Here is a 20,227-nt window from a genome sequence, read left to right as displayed (position 1 = left end):
GAGTTCATTAGTAAACAGCTAACGGCTGATTGCTGATGGTTATTCTGTTGCCAATATATTAACTCATTTCTACTGTAACTGGCTGAGGAAAAGCTTTCTTTTAGCTTTAGGCAATTACATGCAGACTAGAAAGACTGATGGGGAATGTTCAGTTTTTAAGGGTTAAAGGAGCAGACTGGAAATGTTATGCTTAAGGATAAAACAGTGAGAAGGCTTCATCCCAATAACAAAATATTTACACACTTTTAAGAAAAACGTATGCACGCAATACAAATATTTAAAAGTAGAAGAACCACTTAGCTGTCACAGAACCACCGTTTCTGTCTGCAGTCATTTCTACTCATGACAGAAGGCATGAACAATAAGCCTGACTGGTACATTTCATCTAGTAACAATAAAACCCTAAAGCCCACTTCTCAACCTACAATGTTTGTGTCGGATTTAAAAAGAAAACCCTGTTAGATGACTTTTGCTGCAGAAGAAAAGTCTGTCCCGTGGTTCAAATACCCTTTGCTTTGCTAAAAGCTTTGTTAACTGAAATGGATACAAGAATTCCCAAATAACTTAATTAACCTGCATGTTCAAGGATTTAACATTCTGTCTAAAAAGATGTACATCTCAGTATGTCTTGAAAATCTGCCTAAAACACGAGAGCCCTCTCTTTCCTGTCCTCCTGAGGAGCACAGAGTAAGAATAATCCAGTTCTTTGACGACTGACACCCTATCACCACGTCCAGCTCCTAACACACTACCCAGTTCTGCCGGGAGAAGCCAAAGCTGAGAGCCACAAAGACAGGGTGTAAAGTGTGAAAGGGCTGGGCTGAGATCAAGCGGGGCTCCAGGGCAGACCCTGAAATGGCTCTCAAGGTTTCCCTGACAGAAAATTTAAATGTTATACATTCATGTTTTCTGATTACCCGAAAGCAAGGTGGGGTCGGCTAATCAAACATCACCGCAGCTCCACTCCACAGAGGGGGCCCACGGGGAGTACCGGCTGCCACTGACAGCAGGGCCTTCCGAGGGAATTCTTTCCAAATATGGAAATACCAGCCAGTGGCGTTCGCGAGCACTGACGGCCACTGCTTGTACAGAGGAGGCTCCGCTTGTACCTCACCTCGGATGTGCGAACACAAGAGCAAAACCTATTTTCCACTAAGTGGGCTCAGAAAGGAAGAGGGTGAAAGTCGAGTACATTCCTGAAAGAGAACAGTTTCGAGATGAAGAGTCAGTGTAGCAGGGCGCACAAAGGGGGACACAGAGCCAGAGGAGCATCAATGAAGGAAGTGGCAGGGTACAGGCACAAGAAAGGCACCTTCTAACTGATCCTTGAATAGACGTTTTATTAAAGAATACCAACATTCTAAAGTGATCTATTTCCCATACGTCACTTACTTACTATATTTGATACAAAAACATGTTGTTACACAAATCAAGACCTCAGGAAACAGAAAAACTTGTCAAAAACATAGTTATAAAAATTATAAAGAATAAAGCAAGTACTTGTTTGAAATGAAACTGTACCTGTTAAATTACATATATCTAAAAATCTTGTTTGAATTCCCCAATTACATCTCTTACTATCTAGATGTCTGTAATTATGTTTTTCAGATTGTTCCAAAATGTTTGAAAGCTTCTTTTTTACTCTAACTTGCTTTTTATACACTCTTCTAAATGCCAGTTAACATACAAATGACTAGAAATGCATTATAAGTTAAGTCTAATGAAGAGGTAAGCAGAAAAATGGTTATTCCTCAGGGTAATTCTAATTTATTTGAATAATCATACAACATCTGATTTGCAAAGGATCCCCAAGACTGGCTCCAACCCCAATGCCACCAAAGGAAGGACCAAAGGCACAGAAAGGGTCACTGACCTGTACCTACGTCACCAAGGGTGCCACTGGGCTGCAGCCCCCCTGCTGTGACACCCGGCCACTGTGCTTCCCCCTGCTGCCTCAGCACACCTTCCCCAAGCTGCGGGTTTTACCACCTGCCGATCTGGTGAGGTCACCACTCAGAAAAGAGTGAGAGGACGGTCCTGTTCGAACCCAAAGAAGAGAGCACTGTATCGGCTTTACTGCAGGTTTCCTACGTGGGAACCTGTCATTCAGGTGCATCCACGTGACAGCCAGTTCCACTACTCGTCACATTTCAGTGAAGGCACTGAACAAACCCCGTCAGACTCACGTTGTAAGTCCTTGTTATTAGGTCACCACAGAAAGCACCAGAAAGGATTCTCCTGCCTGATAGGGGAAAGTAAACCAGCCACAACCTCTATTAAAAACAAACAACCACAACAGAGACTGACTCTTGCTACCTGGAGTTAACTCTGGTAGAGACAGAGTTTGCTTTTCAACATCTAAACAGCAAGCATCCTTGGACACGTAAATGCCAGCAAGGAAATTTTTCAAGTAGAAGTGAGAGCTAAAGGAGCCTTTTATCGTTTTAAGATGGGACTCAACATGAAACTTTATCTTTAAAACTGGACTTTTTCAGAACCTAATATGTAATTTGCTAACCATATAGGGAAGAATTTACAATTAAAGCTATGCTAGAAGCTAGGTTATTTTTATAAAGTCACACTGGACATGCAGTAATCTTATCAACAGCACACTCAATTTTACTGCCACCTATCTGAAAAAAACTCCCCCCTGTATAGTTGAAACAAACTGATTCTCAACAGCATCATCAAAAGGCATTAAATGCTCAATTATGAAGCATAATAATGTTGTACTAGGCATAGTAAAAAGAAAATAACATAAACCCAATACCAGAGGGGTCAAATAAACCCTAAAACTTACTTCAGGAGAAAATTACAAGCGTATATATACATGTATGTGTATGTGTGTATGTGTGTATGTGTGTATGTGTGTGTGTGTGTGTGTGTGTGTGTGGGTAGGTGGGTGGGCGTATACATACACAGAAAAGAAGAGCACCTATAAACTGGAAATGACAGCAGTAGTTGAACACTAGTCGCATAATTCGACTAGTTCCCTGTGCGACAACAGGGAAGGCCAAAGTACGGGGGAGACACAGAACCACCACCAAAATTCTGAAAATTTTTAAACCACTCAATCTGGGCAAGGTGAATAAAAAGAGACTCAGGAAACCAAGAGAGACAGGAAACCATTAACAGCAAAAAGAACTGAACAGACAAAAGCCCATTCACACAACAGCAATGCCCTCCCAACTCTGCTCCCGGTAAGCTGAGTGGCTTTCCGTCTCTGGGTGCTTACTACATAAACAAAAATCTTCAACTGGATGACTTCTAAGAAGCCTCTGGGTTCTGAAATTCTCTGTGTCTGTGGTGCAAAACAGATTCTCACCACCTCAATACAGAGTGTCAGCGGGAATTAGGACCTTCCGGATTTCCTAAAGCTGTCTCCACACAGGCGAAGGAGGGACGGTGTGGCAGGACCAGAGCACGCCCACCCAGCCGCACCCCACGCCGCTGGAGCCCACTCTGCTCGCGTCCGTGTGAAAGCAGCTTCTTACCACAGCGGGGCTCCTGAGGAGTCCCCTTCATAAACAACATGCAAGGGGCAGCATGAGTTAGTTTCTTCAGGCGCAGGTTGAGGTCTTCTTTAGGATGCTCGTTACCGCTGGGTGGGAAGGAGCCGCTAGATGCGTGTCGCTGAACTTTTTTGGTCAACTCTGGGGCGTGTGCACCATCTAATCGGTCAATTTTCTGAGAATTCTGAAGTTAAAAAAGTCATTTAAAATACGTGCGGCATAAAGCTCCAAAATTATAACAAGCACGAATCCACAGCTCTAGCTGATTTTTAAAGAGGTCAACACTACTTACTATTAGGTGAGTTTTTAAAACTCTGATTACCAATTGGCGGAACGCATCTCCATTTCAGACATATGTAACTGTTTTCTTTCATCCCCTTTTTGGGAACATGCTAGGAAAACATCGCTACGCCTCAAACTCAAACCAGATCGGAGTCCAACCTTAAAGAGAAAAGATTTCCTCCACCCTCGTGGGGATTAATCTGTTACTAAGTACAAATGCAGTACTTGGAGGAACTGTGGGGACACTCAGGGGCGCCCTGAAGCACAGATTTGCACCTGCTTCCTAAGAGAGTCATTAATCAAACCAGGACCGGCCAGATGTCCCATTATGTCCAGGCACATGCCCTAAGCAACCAGCTTCTACCCAACGGAGGCGACACTTTGCGGCTAGAGCCAAGTATCTGAATTGCTGTCCAGAAGCTCCAATTCTGGTTGCTGGTCCTCTACATGGCCCATATCACCTCTGCAGGATGCCCCAGGCCGAGCTTTAGCATCAATGCAAACAAGGAGACTACAAGAAGACGGGGCAAAGCCAGGAACAACCGAGTGTCTCACGTTCACGGATCAGGGAAAGGGGTAAAGGAACCAAGATTCAGCCCCCTGGCCCACTACAGATGCAGGATCTCTTGTGCGTCCTTATCCTTACCTTGAAAAACAGAAAGGTGGGAACAGAACTAATTTCATATTTTTCAGATACTTCAGGAACGGCTTCAGCTTCCAACTTTAAAAACAAAAGAATATAAAGCTTGATTATGAAAAGGTCCTTTTTTACGACTTCAATATGTCTACCAGATTCACATGCAGCATCCCTTCAAGTAGGTGATGTTTCTAAAGAGTCTGGTACAAAAGTTTATGACACATTTACATTTAAATGAGACTCACTGGGCTGGTGTGTCATCCACTGAGTCCGCAGTGTCAAAACAGGTTCAGAGGTTTTTATTTTGTTGCACATTTCAAAAGATGCCTGGAGGCTGTGAATAAAATTTTTGGTGCACTAGTGACCTAGTAAATTTTCAATCATATGCAGCTACTACTATATTGAAATCCATAAATCACTGACCCCAGTTATGTCATGATTACAGTGCTTATTTTCTGCCCACAGCAATTCTTGCTGTTTGCTCTATTGACTAATTTCAAGAGGCAGTACATCATGACTGACAGTTGCAGCCTTCTGCAAATTATGAAGCAAAAAGGAGTATTTCTTCAATAAACTATTGATGTCTGATAAATTTTACTTTTAACCCCTGCAAGGCTGCCGGACACTAGGCAGAGATCTTGCTAGGTTATCTACTTCTGGGTCTATTCATACATTTAAATGCATTTTCAATAAGACGACTGCATTCTGCTTGATGATTTCCTTGAGGCCCCTCAACGAGACACGATGTGTTACCTGACATATGAATTTTACACAACTCAATTTCTAAATAATTAGAACACAGTTCCTGTAAGCTATTTATGTGCAGGATTTTGTAAACAATACACTTTGAGAAAAACTAAGACATAATATTGTATCCTTCCCTCACAGGACTTTCAATTTAATATAAACTTTTTAAAACCAATAAAAATCTGAATTCACATTATACCTGTAGGAAATAAAATTTATTGATAAATTATACTGTTAAAAGAGTTAAAGATATATATCCTGTATTTTCCCAGGAAGAGAAGGTTTCCACTGGGCTTGAAACACTATTCTTATCTAGAGCCTTCCCCAATCCAGCAACCAGCTATCCAAATGAACCTGGACGGTAAGTGGGAGGCACAGTCATTCGTCTTTGGTTTCTATCTTCTGTCTCACACGTTCCCGGGTGCTCTTTTACTACTTTATTTCTTTAAAACGCCCTTTAGACAAATATTTTTAATTACCTTCATCTTTCAAAATGTATTAACGTGAAAATTATATACGTTTCAAGTCAACATCAACTGTCCAATAAACTAAAAAAAATGAACAGAGAGAAGACAAAGCATTTGGAGACCACTATGTAGAACACGCTTTCTGAAAGTTCTGAAAACTCCTGTGCCGTTTTCTTTCATACAGTTGCACACTCAAAGCAAATAACAGCAGAGAAGGCGATGACTAGGGCAGCTCGTTATTTTCTCTTGCAAATAATACCCCTGGAGTGCCCGGCACACACTGGCACTGGGTGAGGCTCAGTTACGATCCCTATCTTTGGTACGACTGGATTCTAACAGCAAAATAACACAAATTTTAAAAAGGGGCAGTACTAAGGGGCACCTGGGTGGCTCAGTAGGTTGAACATAAAGTAAATTTATACATGATCTCACATGTCTCAGGTCATGATCTCACAGTCTGTGAGTTCGAGCCCGCGTTGGGCTCTGCGAGCCGGGAGCCTGGTGACTGCTTCTGATTCCGTGTCTCCCTGTCTCTGCCCCTGACCCACTCATGCTCTAGCTCTCTCAAAAATAAACAAACATTAAAAAAAAAATTTTTTAATAAAAGAAAGGGGCAATACTCAGCAAAAACAAGATACTATGGTCTTAAACCAAACCAAAACAGGCAACATCGGGAATCATAAAAACACATTCCTCTGTGCTGCTTAAAGTTGACCTCTTCTCATATTCCTGCTGGTTTCCAAGGGTCTCCCTTAGTGACAATTCTTCTAGGAAGCAAATCATCCTCTTGAAATTCCTAAAGCCAGGAGGATCACCACAAGCACCTCTCCTCAAAATAGCTCCCAGCGAGATGACATCTTCTTCGTAAGACAAAGGCAGTGGTGACAAACAAATCCTCCCAGAGCAGGGGCCAGGACTGTCACCAAAGGCACAGCCATTCTCCCAGAACATCAAGGGTTATCTGAGGCCCTAAAACCTTTGCAGCAGTAAAATTCTCTGGAAACATTTTTATTGGATGTAAAGCAACATGACAGTTCTATCAATGAAAATAGAAAATAAATAAATACTGAAAAGTGAGCTGCATTCAGAAAAGACCAACAGCAGTCAATAATAGCTATCTTTCATGGAAAACCTACTCGGTGCCATAAACCACGACAGGCTCTTTGCATTCAATTGCCTAAACTACTTAACACCTGGAAAAGTGTATGGTACATTATCATCTCAACCTTACAGGGGGCTAGGTAAAGATGTAACTTGTCCCAAAACACACAGTCACTGGGTAGGAGAGCTGAGAAATAAACCCAAGACTGACTACAAAACCTATGCTTTTTTTCACTATACTACGGTAAACTTTTTCTACTGTATCGATCAAAAAGAAAGATTAAATTTCAAAGATAGGATTTATACATGACTTTAGCCCTCACCAAACACGAACGTTTCCAGAATGGAATTTCAGACAGAATGCCTTTGTTGGGAACCATCTACTTCCTGAACCATGACTCTCAAACTCAGACCCTTCCCGTGTGCAGTCGGGTGAGGAGAGGCAGGGAGCTGTTACCACAGCAAGGTTAACTGCAGAGGTAGGGAACTCCCTCTCTAGAGGGTCACCAAAGACCACTATGATGGTAATGGCTGACAGCTATGATTAATCTAAGCCAGACACTGTTCTAAGTGCAGTTTGTATACTGAGCCATTTAACCTGCACGATCATAGATGCTGTCATTACACCTAACTAACAGAAGAAACTGGAATTTAAGGAGGTTGGGTAACTCAGCCAAGATTCCAACAATGGTGAGCAGTGGAGGAGGGCAGTGTAGCTCCAGAGCCAAGCTCCTCTCTACACCGCCAAGATACCATTTCACCAAAGCCAATGGTTACTCTTTGTTCATCGTGTTACTGACCTTTCAGTATCATTAGTACGACCGCACCCACCTTCTCATGATACCCTTCACTTGGCTTTCCATGTTTTGTTTTGTTTTTCCCATAACTCTCATGACTCAGTCTCTTTGGCTTCTTCCCTCACACCTGGCCAACCTCTCCATGGCTGGCACATCCCAGGACTTGGTTCTGAGTGCACTTCTCTTATTTACGCTCATCCTCCCTGAGCGGTCTCATCTAAGAAACACCAATATGGTGACAACGCCCAAGTTGTATCCAGGCCAGACCTCCCCGCTCAGCTCCAAGCTACACACTTGACATCTGCATGTGGATCTCTACCAGGCATTTCCCACCAAGCCTGTTCCTCCCCAGGGCATCTCTGTCTTCTTTCATCCAGCCAGTGATCCAATCAAAAGGAAGACAACTTTGATTACTCCATTTCCCTCACCCGACATCCAATCCGTTAACAGGTCTTCTGGGTTCCCCCTCCAAAATACAAGCCAAATCAGACCATGACGTCATTTCGATGCTCCCTTGCCACCAGTGTCCAAGGCATCTCTTACCTGGCCTGTGAAATAGCCTCCTAACGTGCGTACTTGCTTCCAGTCTGCATCCTTCCGCCACTTCAACCCACTCCCCACAGGACAGCCAGGTAAGCGCTTAAAACCAGAAACTGATGTGTCACTTCCACTGCACTCAAAATAAAACCCAAACTCCACCAGTGCCCACAGGTCATGTGGCTGTTGCCTCCCCTTCCAGCCTCCTGCCATACCCTCTCCCCCTTCACTGGCCCCACCGGTGGCCCATATGCAGGCCAGGCCCTCCAGCAGTACTCACTTGCTAATCCACAGCCTAAAAGTTTGTCCTGGCTCTCCCAAGGACAGCTCCTTTTCCTTTTCCAGCTCTCTTACTAGATGCAGCTCTCCAGCCAGACCGGAATAAAGCAGCCATCAGCCCAGGTTCTCTTCTTCCACACCCGATTTCTTTCCTTTCAGAACTATTCTCTGAAATGACCTTGATAATGTTACCCGATTACCCTATTGTTGTGTACCCCCAGTGACTAGCATAGTAGTGGCCTGTAAGTGTTGGGTAAATAAATTTTGACACAATACTGAATAAATGGTGGTCACTACTGCTAAGCCAACAACGGGAGTGACCACTGACCAGCGTGGCACTGATCCCCAAGGCTGAGGAGAGAACAATTAAACCTGACATTCAGGAATATTTTGTTAAACATCAAAAAGAGGCTTCTGTCTAACTCTGTGACTTGTGATATTAAAGGAAAACCTTTCGAAGTAAAATTCCTTGTCCAAATAGATCTTTAATGTTTTTGATAGCTTTTTAAAAGAACTTTACCAAACGTAGCCCAGGAATGGCTAATGAACTGTTAATTGTTAATTTTTTTTTAATTACCAAGACAGCATAAATAAAAACTAGGATATTTTTAAGATTTAGCAATTCTAGGGGCGCCTGGGTGGCGCAGTCGGTTAAGCGTCCGACTTCAGCCAGGTCACGATCTCGCGGTCCGTGAGTTCGAGCCCCGCATCGGGCTCTGGGCTGATGGCTCAGAGCCTGGAGCCTGTTTCCGATTCTGTGTCTCCCTCTCTCTCTGCCCCTCCCCCGTTCATGCTCTGTCTCTCTCTGTCCCAAAAATAAATAAAAAAACGTTGGGAAAAAAAAAAAAAATTAAAAAAAAAAAAAGATTTAGCAATTCTACTTGAATTATCTGAGAGGCATTTTTAGAGTTCTCCAGAAGTGGAATCCTACATACGTTCTCTAAGATGCCAAATAAACTGGTCAGTATTCTCTGACACTGAAAAACAGGAATTCAGCTAAGTGGTACCTAGTTACACAGCTGGCTGGCACCCTTCTGGAGATGACCCTACATTGTCTATTTACAAATACTAACTGAACAGACATTTAGAATTGAACATTTCTATAACCACACAGAAATTATCTATACTGATTTTAGAGACCCTTAGAAACTGAACTGTGAGCTGTATTTTAAGATGCTTGCACATTCAAGAATCAAATTATAACAATTCCTATTTTTTAAGAATCAAAAAATACAAATTTAAGTAAGTCCTATACCTTTGCCTTCATATCTGAAGTTACAATGAACGTAAAATTCAAGTTCAGCAGGAACTATACAAATCAGATTACTACTAAATGAAATACAGTAGTACAAAACCTCACCAACCAGGTGGCCAATAAGCTTGACTTTGAGATTTTATGTACCAAAGTGCCTTATATGGTAAAATGAGTACCACGGCTTAATTGAATCAGAATACCAAGCTGGAAGAGGGGTGGGGGAGGCTGGCATAGGAGATGGAAGCCAATGACACAAAGGAAAGCAATAAAAAAATGAAAACAAGGTAAGGTACAGGTCTCTACTTCAAATATCCCACCACCTACTCAAGAAGCCAAACAAAACAGGAATTAAATGACAGAACAGACAAAAGTACAAGATATTCTCTAATCGTTGAACCATAGGCACAGACTAAGTTTGGAGATGGAAAAAAAAAAAAAAAAGCCACAGGGGTACATGGGAGACTTCATATAAAAGGGATTTGATTTGAATCATCATGTTGCACACCTTAAAAATATACAATTCTCATTTGAAGAAAAAAAATAATAAATTTAATGTAACAAATTGAATAAAATATTTCAATTAATAATTTAAATCACAATAAAATCAAACGTAAAATTAAAAAAAATGAACAGCCACTCTACAAAAAGATGAATTTGACTCGGACCTCGAATAGAACTACTGGTACCCAACTACACCATCACAAGGAGCCTTATGCTGTTCTCGCTCCTTCCCACCCCACTACCACACCCTAGACCTTGAAAGATTCTATCTATCAAACAAGGGAGTAAACAATAAACGTGTATTCCCGTTTTAAAGGCAAAGAGTTGGGGCACCTGGGTGGCTCAGTCGGTTGAGCGTCTGACTTCGGCTCGGGTCATGATCTCACAGTCTGTGGGTTCGAGCCCCCTCCCCCCCTGTCGGGCTCTGTGCTGACAGCTCGGAGCCTGGAGCCTGCTTAGGATTCTGTGTCTCCCTCTCTCTCTCTGCCCCTCCCCTGTTCATGCTCTGTCTCTCTCTGTCTCAAAAATAAATAAAAACATTAAAAAAACAATAAATTAAAGAAACAAAATTAAAAAATTTAAAGGCAAAGAGCTAACAAACTGACTTTACACATTTTGAAAAGCAAGGACATGTAACATTTTAATTAGCCATTTAATTTTACTCTGAACAAATGTTAAGTTTTCAGTAAGACTTTGGGCAATAAGAGCGACTCCTATGTCTTCTCGAAGGCCTTGGAGGTGTGCGAACCTCCTGTGGGGCCCAGAGCCTTGGGTTCGGGCTAGATGGGGCAGCCAATGCGCAACAGTGAATCACCGCAAGGCACGGGTATAGACGTGGTGCCAAAGAGCGTGCGTGCACTTCATCACCAGCCCATCAGTACCGGAAGGAGGGTGTTCGTTCACGTGCAATAAATGTGAGAGTCCTGCCTTTCGACAACCTGTTCCAGTGAGCACAGACTAATTCGGACCAAAATGTACGCTAACTTTTCTCAGGTATTACTTTCCCATTGTCTACAAAACAAGAAACTGTTGGTGGTCACAAAACTCTACACTCAAAGTATTAAAGGGGCGCCTGGGTGGCTCAGTCGGTTAAGCGTCCAACTTTGACTCAGGTCACCATATCACGGTTCATGGGTTCCAGCCCCGTGTCAGGCTCTGTGCTGACAGCTCGGAGCCTGGAGCCTGGACCCTGCTTCAGATTCTGCGTCTCCCTCCATCTGCCCCTCCCCTGCTTATGCTCTGTGTGTCTCTCAAAATAAACAAACAGTAAAAAAAAAAAAAAGAAAAAAAATTAAGTATTAAAAACATTATGCTTGAGATCACCTACATGATGATTTTGGAAATCTAAGTTATAAAATGGACTGATCTCTATAATTCACAAGTCAAAAATGCCAGACTGTTGGCAGTCAAAAAACAAACAAAAAAAACTAAGAAATCAAATTAAAAGACACAGAGCAGAACATCAGTTCCCTTCCCTAGACTGTTCAAAAAGCTCTCAATAACAAAAGACAGTTATTTTAAAATGAACTGCACCCTCTCTTACTGGGGAATGCCAACAGACCTCTCAAATATTTTACTTCTTATTTGCTCACCAATTAAATTACCTACCTTACAAAGTCCACTGCAGGTTATCCCTGCCATTTAAAGACCAACTACTCCACAGAGTGAATTTTCAGAAAGTAATGACTCCTGGGAGAACTGCCCCACCTAGCGCCACCCCCTACCCCCGAGAGGCAGGTGCAGTAGGGTTCAGGCATCCCCAGCAGACCAGGACTTCCAACGCCTGGCGAGACACTTAAGCACGTGAACAACTTAAAATCTCACTGCCAAGTGTGGTACCAATGTGAGAAGTAATTCTATAGTCTCTTTAAATAAACCATTCAGATGGCAGCTCAGAACAATGTGTCACCTAAACCTGTAACATTATACACATAAAAGCAGACTTGCAACAATTACCATCATCTTGATTAATCTTATGATTGAAATGTTTAATCATTCATTCCACTTGTAATCATTATCTTTTATCACTGACCAAACATGCAGTTTTAATGTCTCCTTCCATTATTTATACTGGACATTTTAGGGTTACATTCTAAGGTTACATTTACACATTTCATTGGAATTTTAAATAAGTCCTTAAATTTTAAAAAGCTAGCTATTACTTCTATATTTGCTCTATCTTCATTAAAAAAAAAAGAAAAGAAAAGAAAACACTGAAAGGATTCATGCAAAATTAACACAGGCAGCCCCTTCTTTATAGGGCAGGACAGCAGAGTGGGGGGGGGGGGGGAAGGTGCAGGGGTTGTGATTTTGAGACATCTAACTGCAACACCATCCAAAGCACACTTATCTGTACAGAAACTGCCTGAAAGTTTTATCTCCTGTTACACGGATGAATTAGCCTTCAGAATTCTGTTTTCAGTTGATACACAAAGCGGAAAATAGAGATGTCACTTTTAACCCCACATGTGGGTATGTATATTTGCTAAACATGTCCTCTGAACTCACAAATTCTGGTTTTATAAAATAAGGCTTTGGTCTTTCTTGTTTCTTTAAATCTGAAGGATTCAAGTTTCTGAAACCAGGGTTTCACTTCTAAGATTCTCGGCTTCTCTACTGTGGCTTTGTTGTTTCAACCAGTACTAAGTCCTGAATGACAGCATTAAATGTGCTAAACCAAGTAGCTAATCCACAGCCTCAACTATCACTTCCTAGTACGTGCCCACCCAAGACACAAACTAGGAACTAGAGCATGCAAAGCTGGGTGAAAACAAGGCAAGCCAGAGAGACACCAGATTCCTTCCTTCTCTGCTTCCTAAACAGGTCAGCAAAGCTTTCGGTTTCTCCTATGGGTCTGCATTTACCTGACCCCAGATCCCAGATAGCAGCTTCTTTCCGTTCCCCGGGTTCCCAGCCGCCTCACACACCCTTTCTCCAATCACTTGGCATATCACACCTTGCTCTTCAATGAAGCAAGCTCTGTTAGTATTTTTACCGTACTAAAACCACAATGGCCCACACTGAATGATCTAGTCTGCTTCTGTTCACAAACATCCCCGCTGCCCATCCTGCAATCTACCAAGCATGTGTCAGGGAAAGTATGGTGATTGTTACACTACTCAGTACTTGAGAAATGCAAAGCAATTTTAAGATTTTTAAGAATAATCTACCGCAAAAATAACACATGCACCAACTATAAATGTAGCATCCCACACCCCTCCTCCCTTACGTTAGTAAAATGCAGTCTGCATCATAAGTCAGAATTAAGCTCACAAAAGATGCGACACTGGAAATACAATACCTTCACAAATGAAACTTGAGGGTGCTCTTTGGCCAACTCTGCCATCACGTCGTTCATCTGAGCACACTGCGGAGCCCATGGCGCCCAAAAATGGACCACGAGGAGGGACCTAGAAATCAACAAAAAGCAATGTTTTAAAGCTATAGTGTCTTTAAAAATAAGGAGATATGTATATATATTCAATTCTATTACCAAAAATCCTGTACAAGAACTGCCTGAATTGCTTTTGTACTGCTACCATTTTGTTGTATTAAACAAAGACTGAAATGGAAGGCTTGCAAGGTCTTGATAATCTTTCGGATGAACTTTCAAGTCAATGGTATCTCTTGAGTGAAGACTTACTTCATATGAAGTGATTCTAAATATTCATCCATCTCAACTCACAGTCCTATAAATCAATTATGTTCTCAGATCCTTAGGAAAGGCGGAAACTAGATGTCTGCACGATGTCTCTGAAAAGGGACTGCAGATAGATGGTCACTACAAATTCTAGGATTCACTTTCTAAGCACAGTACTGTGGAGGCAGAGGTATAGTTGTGACCACAGGAACAGGAATAAAATGTTGAAAATGAAGGCACGCAGGCAGAAAACAAGGGGAAAAAAAAAACTATTTTTTATAATGACATCCTTTTTTTACATTATACTACAAAAGATTTTCTAAAAATTGATAGTATGAACAGACAGGACAGTGGATTAATAAATTGTTGACTAAGTTCTTAGGCATCTCAGTGTATATTTATCAACCATTTTCATACAAAATTGTCTTGGCAAAGATCTATCCTCATACTGAACTTAAACACCCTTCCACAGAATTCTAAGTTCAAATATAACCACCCCCAATCAGAAAAAATGTGAAAAAGCAGGAAAAAAAACACAATTTTTAAAAAAATGTTACATAGAGAAAGGAAGTAAGGGCAACTAACCTGTGGGTAAGCAAAGGAGTGGCAACCTGTAAAACCAGTGAAACAGTACGGCTGAGAGAAGAGTGAGCCTCCCATCCAGCGTCAGAGAACAGAAGGAAAGGGATTTCAGAGGTAGGAGGGGCAGGATTTGGTTGGTGACCTTAGAAGCATGGGCTAGAGCAACTCCCAAGTTTCAGTGACTGATGGATGACCAGCGGTGGCAGCAGGCATGGGTCACATATACTAGCCGCTAACCTGAGAGGAGAGGAAACCTGGTGGGCTGCTAGTGATGGTCTCAAACTCAGGAAAGAAGTCTGTGCTTCATCTGCAGACAGACTTGGGAATCAAGAAACAGAGATGGCACCAAGCTCTCCAAAAACACAGAGGTCAGAGCCTCTGGACTCATCAACAGGAGTTGGGACAGACAAAGGAAAAGGAACCCGGCAGTAGACCAGAAAATGGAGCCTAAATGGAACATTCTGGGGCTCGATTCTGTTGTGCCCCTCAAAGGTTAAAGGGCCTCACAGAAGTCAAGAGAAGGAGGAGAAAGGAATGACAACCATCTGATGCAGGTGGCAGGGCACCAGCAACGCTGGACGGCAGAAGCACAAGTCGGACTGCAGCACGCGGGGGACTGAACCTAAGAGGAGGAAGCAGGTTGCTAGAAATCTACACTTTTATAAGAGATCTGTCTGTAAACAGGGGGAGTCCCAGGCGGAGGCAAAGACAGGCTCAAGGGATTGGCTTTTTTTTTTTTTTTTTAGTTTATTTATTTATTACGAGAGAGAGAAAAAATGTGAGCGGGGGAGGGGCAGAGAGCGTGAATAGAGAATCCCAAGCAGGCTCCACACTGTCAGTGCAGAGCCGGAGGCAGGGCTCAAACCCACAAACTGTGAGATCATGACCTGAGCCTAAACTGGACGCTTAACTGACTGAGCCACCCAGGCGCCCCTGTTTTTTTTAATACAAGAAACTCTTCACGTTTATCTTGTGAGGGGGTAGTGCAAGTGGAGAGGAAAAGGTTGAAGGCAAAAGAGCCTTCTAAGGATGCAAAGTCTCGGGGCGGCAGGGGAGGGGAACCTAAGAGCAGAGAAGAATTCATCTTGAGATAAGGGGCAGTCTGCTCCAGGTCAGGAGTGAAGCAATCCAGAATGGGTAAAGCTACGAATAAATGTTAGATGTTGGGGGAGGGGAGAGTAGAAGGAGAGTTGGGGAGATGCTGTTTTCCCAGGTAGGAAGCGTGTCATTTGCTGAAACAAAGGAAGATGGAGGTCTGAGTCCCAGACAGCACTGAGGCAGAAGGGAGAGCTGCCCGGGGGCACACAAGAGGAAAGCAGCATGTTCTCAAGAAAGACCCACCTAAGGCTGGAAAGGACATACTGTGGGTCCCTAATCAATAGGTTATCGCTCGTGTCCAGCAGAACTCAGAAGCTCCAACGTGTGGGTAGGTGGGCCTCAGGGTCTATGGCAGAGACTATGCTGTGTTTCACCAAGTGTGGTTTCCTTCTCCTCCTGGGCGTACAGCCTGACTACACTTGCAGCTGTCTGGGGCCCCAGAACTGAGCTCTGGCCAGTGTGACGCAGGCCATAAGTGATCTACCTGCCCCTCAAAAACCTCTGAATGAGCCTCTGCAGAGGATGCTGGGGAGGCTCCAAAGCCTAAGGGGACGGGGAGAAAGAAAAGAGGCCCACAAAAGGACCTGCACACGAATGTTCACAACAGCCTCAGACACAATAGCCAAAAACCGGAAATGACCCAAATGTCTACAAATTGGAGAAACTGTTGTCTATTCATATAATAAAATACTCCTCAGCAGTAAGAAGGAACTAATGACAGATCCATGCGACAACATGCATCTCGAAGCATGCTGGGCAAAACAACCCAGACATAAAAAATCAGCAGCTGTAGACTCCATTTACATAAAGTACCAAGAACAGGCAGAACTAATCTACACTGACAGAAAGTGGATCAGCGGTGGGGATTACTGGAAAGGAGCTAAAGAACGTTCTGGGGCTCGATACTGTTGTGAATGGTGATTACTTGTGTACGTACAACTACAAAAATTCATCATACCTAACTATTAAGATCTGTGCATTTTACATGGTGTGTATGTTAATACCTCATTTTTAAAAAACTGGGATATCATTTTCTACTAAATTGAAAAGGATTTTTTAAATAATATTCCACGACCAAAAAGATGGAGAGAGCCAAGCATTTCCATATCCTGCTGGTAAAAATTAAACTGCAACCTTTCAGAAATTTCCTACACACGGTCAAGTATCTATCCTAAGGAGGTAATTAAAGAGACAAAGATTTATGTATATGAGTACTTTTCCATTATCTTATAGAAAATAACTAGAAAAATCAATTCTTCAACAATACTATAGGTTTTTTAATGGTCAAACAATAAAATACTATCAAGACATTAAGAATCATTTTTCAAGGAATTTTTACGACATGGAAAATTGCTCACAATATGATTGTATTTTTAAAAATTAAGGGGCGCCTGGGTGCTCAGTTGGTTAAGCGTCCAACTTCGGCTCAGGTCATCATGTCATGGCTCCAGTTGGAGCTTCACATAGGGCTCTGTGCTGACAGCTGAGAGCCTGGAACCCGCTTCGGATTCTGTGTCTCCCTCTCTCCCCCCTCCCCCACCCATGCTGTGTCTGTCTGTCTGTCTCTCTCTCCCCCCCCAAATAAACACTAAAAAATAACTTAATTAAAATGTTAACAAACTTTATAATAGTATGAACTCATCTATGCAAAAATAAATAAATAATGCACCTGAAACTAATATACTGTGTCAATTATACTCTAAGAATTAAAAAAACGAAAAAAGTACACCTACACAACTTAAATTCCATTATCACTAACATGGCTTTGAAGAGTAATTTAGGTCTTAATCATGGAATCTTCCCAATTATAAAATAGCAATAACTAATACCCTGGAATGTTGGGAAGATCAAACAAAAATATGAAAACGTTTTGAAAACGCAGAAGTATGATAGTATCAATAGTTATTTTACATTACCCACAATATTCTCATATTTAGATGCTCAGCTTTCTAATTAAGTACGCCGGGTCTGGTAGCATGAGGATATAAACCTGAAACAAACATACTCCGCCCTCTCTTAGGTTATAGGTAAGAGTACTCTGTAATCCAGTGTGCATGGTGTGCCATTGAGGACCAGGTTCAAATCCCAACTAACGTGACTTTGGACAACGTAACAGACACCTTGGTTCTTCATCAGCAAGATAAATGGTGCTCGATAAATAGCAGTTTCTCTCTCGTTAGGTGTTCTGCTCCTGCAGTTCCTCATCTGCAGATAACACCAGCTACACTTTATTAAATACCGCCTATACTCGACTCGTAAGTATTTTACACACGGGCAAAATCTCAATTATTCTGCAGATGGGTATTAACATTCCGCCCAGCACAGACCAGCTGAGGTGTCAGTGATCTACAAACACCTGACACGACGCAAGCAAAAAGTTCAATTCACGTAAAATTTTAAAATTGAGAAGTGATGTTTACAAAGCAGATTTTTAAATGACTACAATGCCAAGTACTATTTAATTTTTTTTTAAGTAGGCTTCACGCCCAGCGCGGAGCCCAACGCGGGCCCAAACCCACAGCCCCGAGATCAAGACCTGGGAGGAGATCAAGTGTCTGAGGCCCAACTGAGCCACCCAGGCGCCCCTACTTAATAACGTAAATGCTTCCATTTTCACCGAAACCGGCAGATTTATTCCCTTCCTGGATGCCATGCATCATTGCCCAGGTGCCTGTTTAATCGCTATGGAAAAGGTGTCTTGTCTCCTGGATCACTTTAAGTGCGGGCCAGCGGCAAGAATACGTGGTACGGTACGGACTGAGTTATTTTAAGGATTTTTATGAATAAAAAATGAAACCTAAAAACCAAACTGTGCAACACACAGAGCAAAACAGTCTTTCAGGTGATAGTAAGTTCAAACACGTCCAGAGGGCAGGCCCGCGCAGGCCCTGGTCCTTTCAGGAAGCGTCCACCTTGGCTGTCCTCGGTAATCTGAACGCAAGCGCGGGATGAGTCAGAACCCACCTTTCATCAAGGAGTATTGGTCATTTCTCTCCTTCCTCCCCACCCCAAACAATTTTCCAAGCAAGCCTCGAAAGTCAAAAGAGCTGTTCTGGTCAATACCTTTGACTCCGCCACGTCCCCAGCCCATGACCAGCCACAAGTTCAGGCAGGAATTCTCACCCTGCTCCATTTCCAACACAGGCACCTAACTCCCCCGTCTCACTTGCTCTCCCAAGCAGCGCACTACCTGCCCCTAAATCAAATCCGGGGGTGGGGGTGGGGGTGGGGTTAATCCCACGGAATTGGGTCCACAGGCACTTACTGCCTGGGACCGCCATGCAACTACTCTGTTCCATACTGAAAATACTCCGGGCTTGACTATCCCGCGCGCCAGGCGAGGTCGCGGGGTACACGCACCTCCTCCTTCACCCACCACAACCCTAGGGAGCCGCTACTCTAAGAATCCATCTCACCGTCGAGGAAACTGAGGCCCGGTAATGAAGCCTGCCCAAGGGTCACAAGGCTAGGTAGTGGCGGGGCTGGGGACTGGCTCCCCGGCCATCCGGCCCTGGAGCCCCCACCGTACCCGGCGGCAGTAGAGCGGTACGAAGCTCAGAGAACCCCCAGGCCCCGGAGGGCTCACGGGGGGAGGCGGCAGGAGCGCCGCGGGGCGGCCCCGGAAGCCCTGGCTCGTACGCGCCCACCCAGTTCGGTGTCCCCTAATCCCGCGCAGCCCCGCGGGTCCCCTTCTGGAGCCGTCCCCAGGGCCAGGAGCGCGTGTGCCAAAGCAGCAAAGACCCCGGCTCGGCCAGCTCCCCAAACAGGAAATCCCCGTCTGCGGCTGCAGGTGAGCTGGAACACGCGAGCACTACCCGAGTATGCACACGTCTCGACCGCTCGGCTCCAGGGAGGCAGAGTCACCTAACCCGCTAGGCCCTCCTTAACCGCCCGCTGCTGGCAACGCGGCCGCGGGGTCTCCGCGCCCCTCCCCCGGCCCCGGGGCCGACTCGCCGCGCCGCCGCGCCCCGCGGCCGCCAGGCCGGGCGTCCGGGCCGAGCCGGGGATCGGGCCCGGAGACCAGGCTCGGGATCCGGGGGCCGCCGGCCGCCGCCCGGGAGGCCGCCCCCCGCGTGCGTCCCCTCAGCCCCGCCGCCCGCCGCCCCGCTTACTTGGCTGTGAGGCGCAGCAGCTCCTCAAACTGCCGGGTTGAACCGACCTCCACCACAGCCGCCGCCGCCTCGGCCGCCCCCGCCGCCATGCTGCAGCCGCCAGACAAGAGCAATCGAGCGCGGGCGGTCGGCGGGGGCGGGGCCTCCGGGCGACTGCGCGCGGAAGCCCCGCCCCCGGGCCGCCGCGGGCCTGCGCCTGGGGCGAGCACGGAACCGGGGGCGGAGCTTCCGGGGGAGCGCCCGCTCGCCTGACCCGCGTGCTCCTGGCATCGCGGACGCCCGCCTCGCTGGGCACCCGGTCCCGGAGGCTCCGCACCTTCCAGACAGTTCTACAGCAGCCGGGAGGAGGGTGTGTGCGTGACTGCAGGTGAAGTCAGGTCTGGACGTCCCACAGGATAGCATTTTAATCTAAAATGAAATTAACTAAAAGGTGCAGATGGAATGGGATAGATGTTACTGAAAATGGAAAATTACATTATTTAAAATGCAATGAGAGCCATGAGGAACTGTTTTGTATCCTGACTGTAGTTACACATGCAAACCTAAACATAAAATTGCATAGGACAAAATACACACACAAATGAATTCCAGTAAAACTGGGGAATCTGAAGAAAAGGGGCGGATTGTGTGATCATGGACATCCCGGTTGTGGTTTTGTACTATGGTTTTTTGCAAGATGT

General features: G+C 44.4%; 1 protein-coding gene across 1 annotated transcript in view; it reads right to left on the bottom strand.

Annotated features, from left to right (window-relative positions):
- The window catches only part of GLRX3 (glutaredoxin 3), a 31,699-nt gene extending 12,058 nt beyond the window's left edge, over nt 1-19,641 (bottom strand). Inside the window, exons 1-4 of the mRNA XM_047073632.1 lie at nt 19,548-19,641; nt 13,417-13,525; nt 4,441-4,515; nt 3,495-3,696 (exon numbers count right to left, since the gene is read on the bottom strand). Of these exons, the coding sequence (XP_046929588.1) occupies nt 3,495-3,696; nt 4,441-4,515; nt 13,417-13,525; nt 19,548-19,636 (475 nt within the window). The 5' untranslated portion in view covers nt 19,637-19,641. The remainder of the gene's footprint in view (nt 1-3,494; nt 3,697-4,440; nt 4,516-13,416; nt 13,526-19,547) is intronic.
- Nucleotides 19,642-20,227: the final 586 nt, after the last annotated feature.

This window comes from Lynx rufus, unplaced genomic scaffold (genome assembly GCF_022079265.1).
Source record: "Lynx rufus isolate CCGP_SWC_20201006 ecotype Redwood Valley unplaced genomic scaffold, mLynRuf1.p SCAF_11, whole genome shotgun sequence".
NCBI lineage: Eukaryota > Metazoa > Chordata > Mammalia > Carnivora > Felidae > Lynx > Lynx rufus.
Note: the sequence above shows the minus strand (reverse complement) of the source record. Positions and strands in the feature narration are given on the sequence as shown.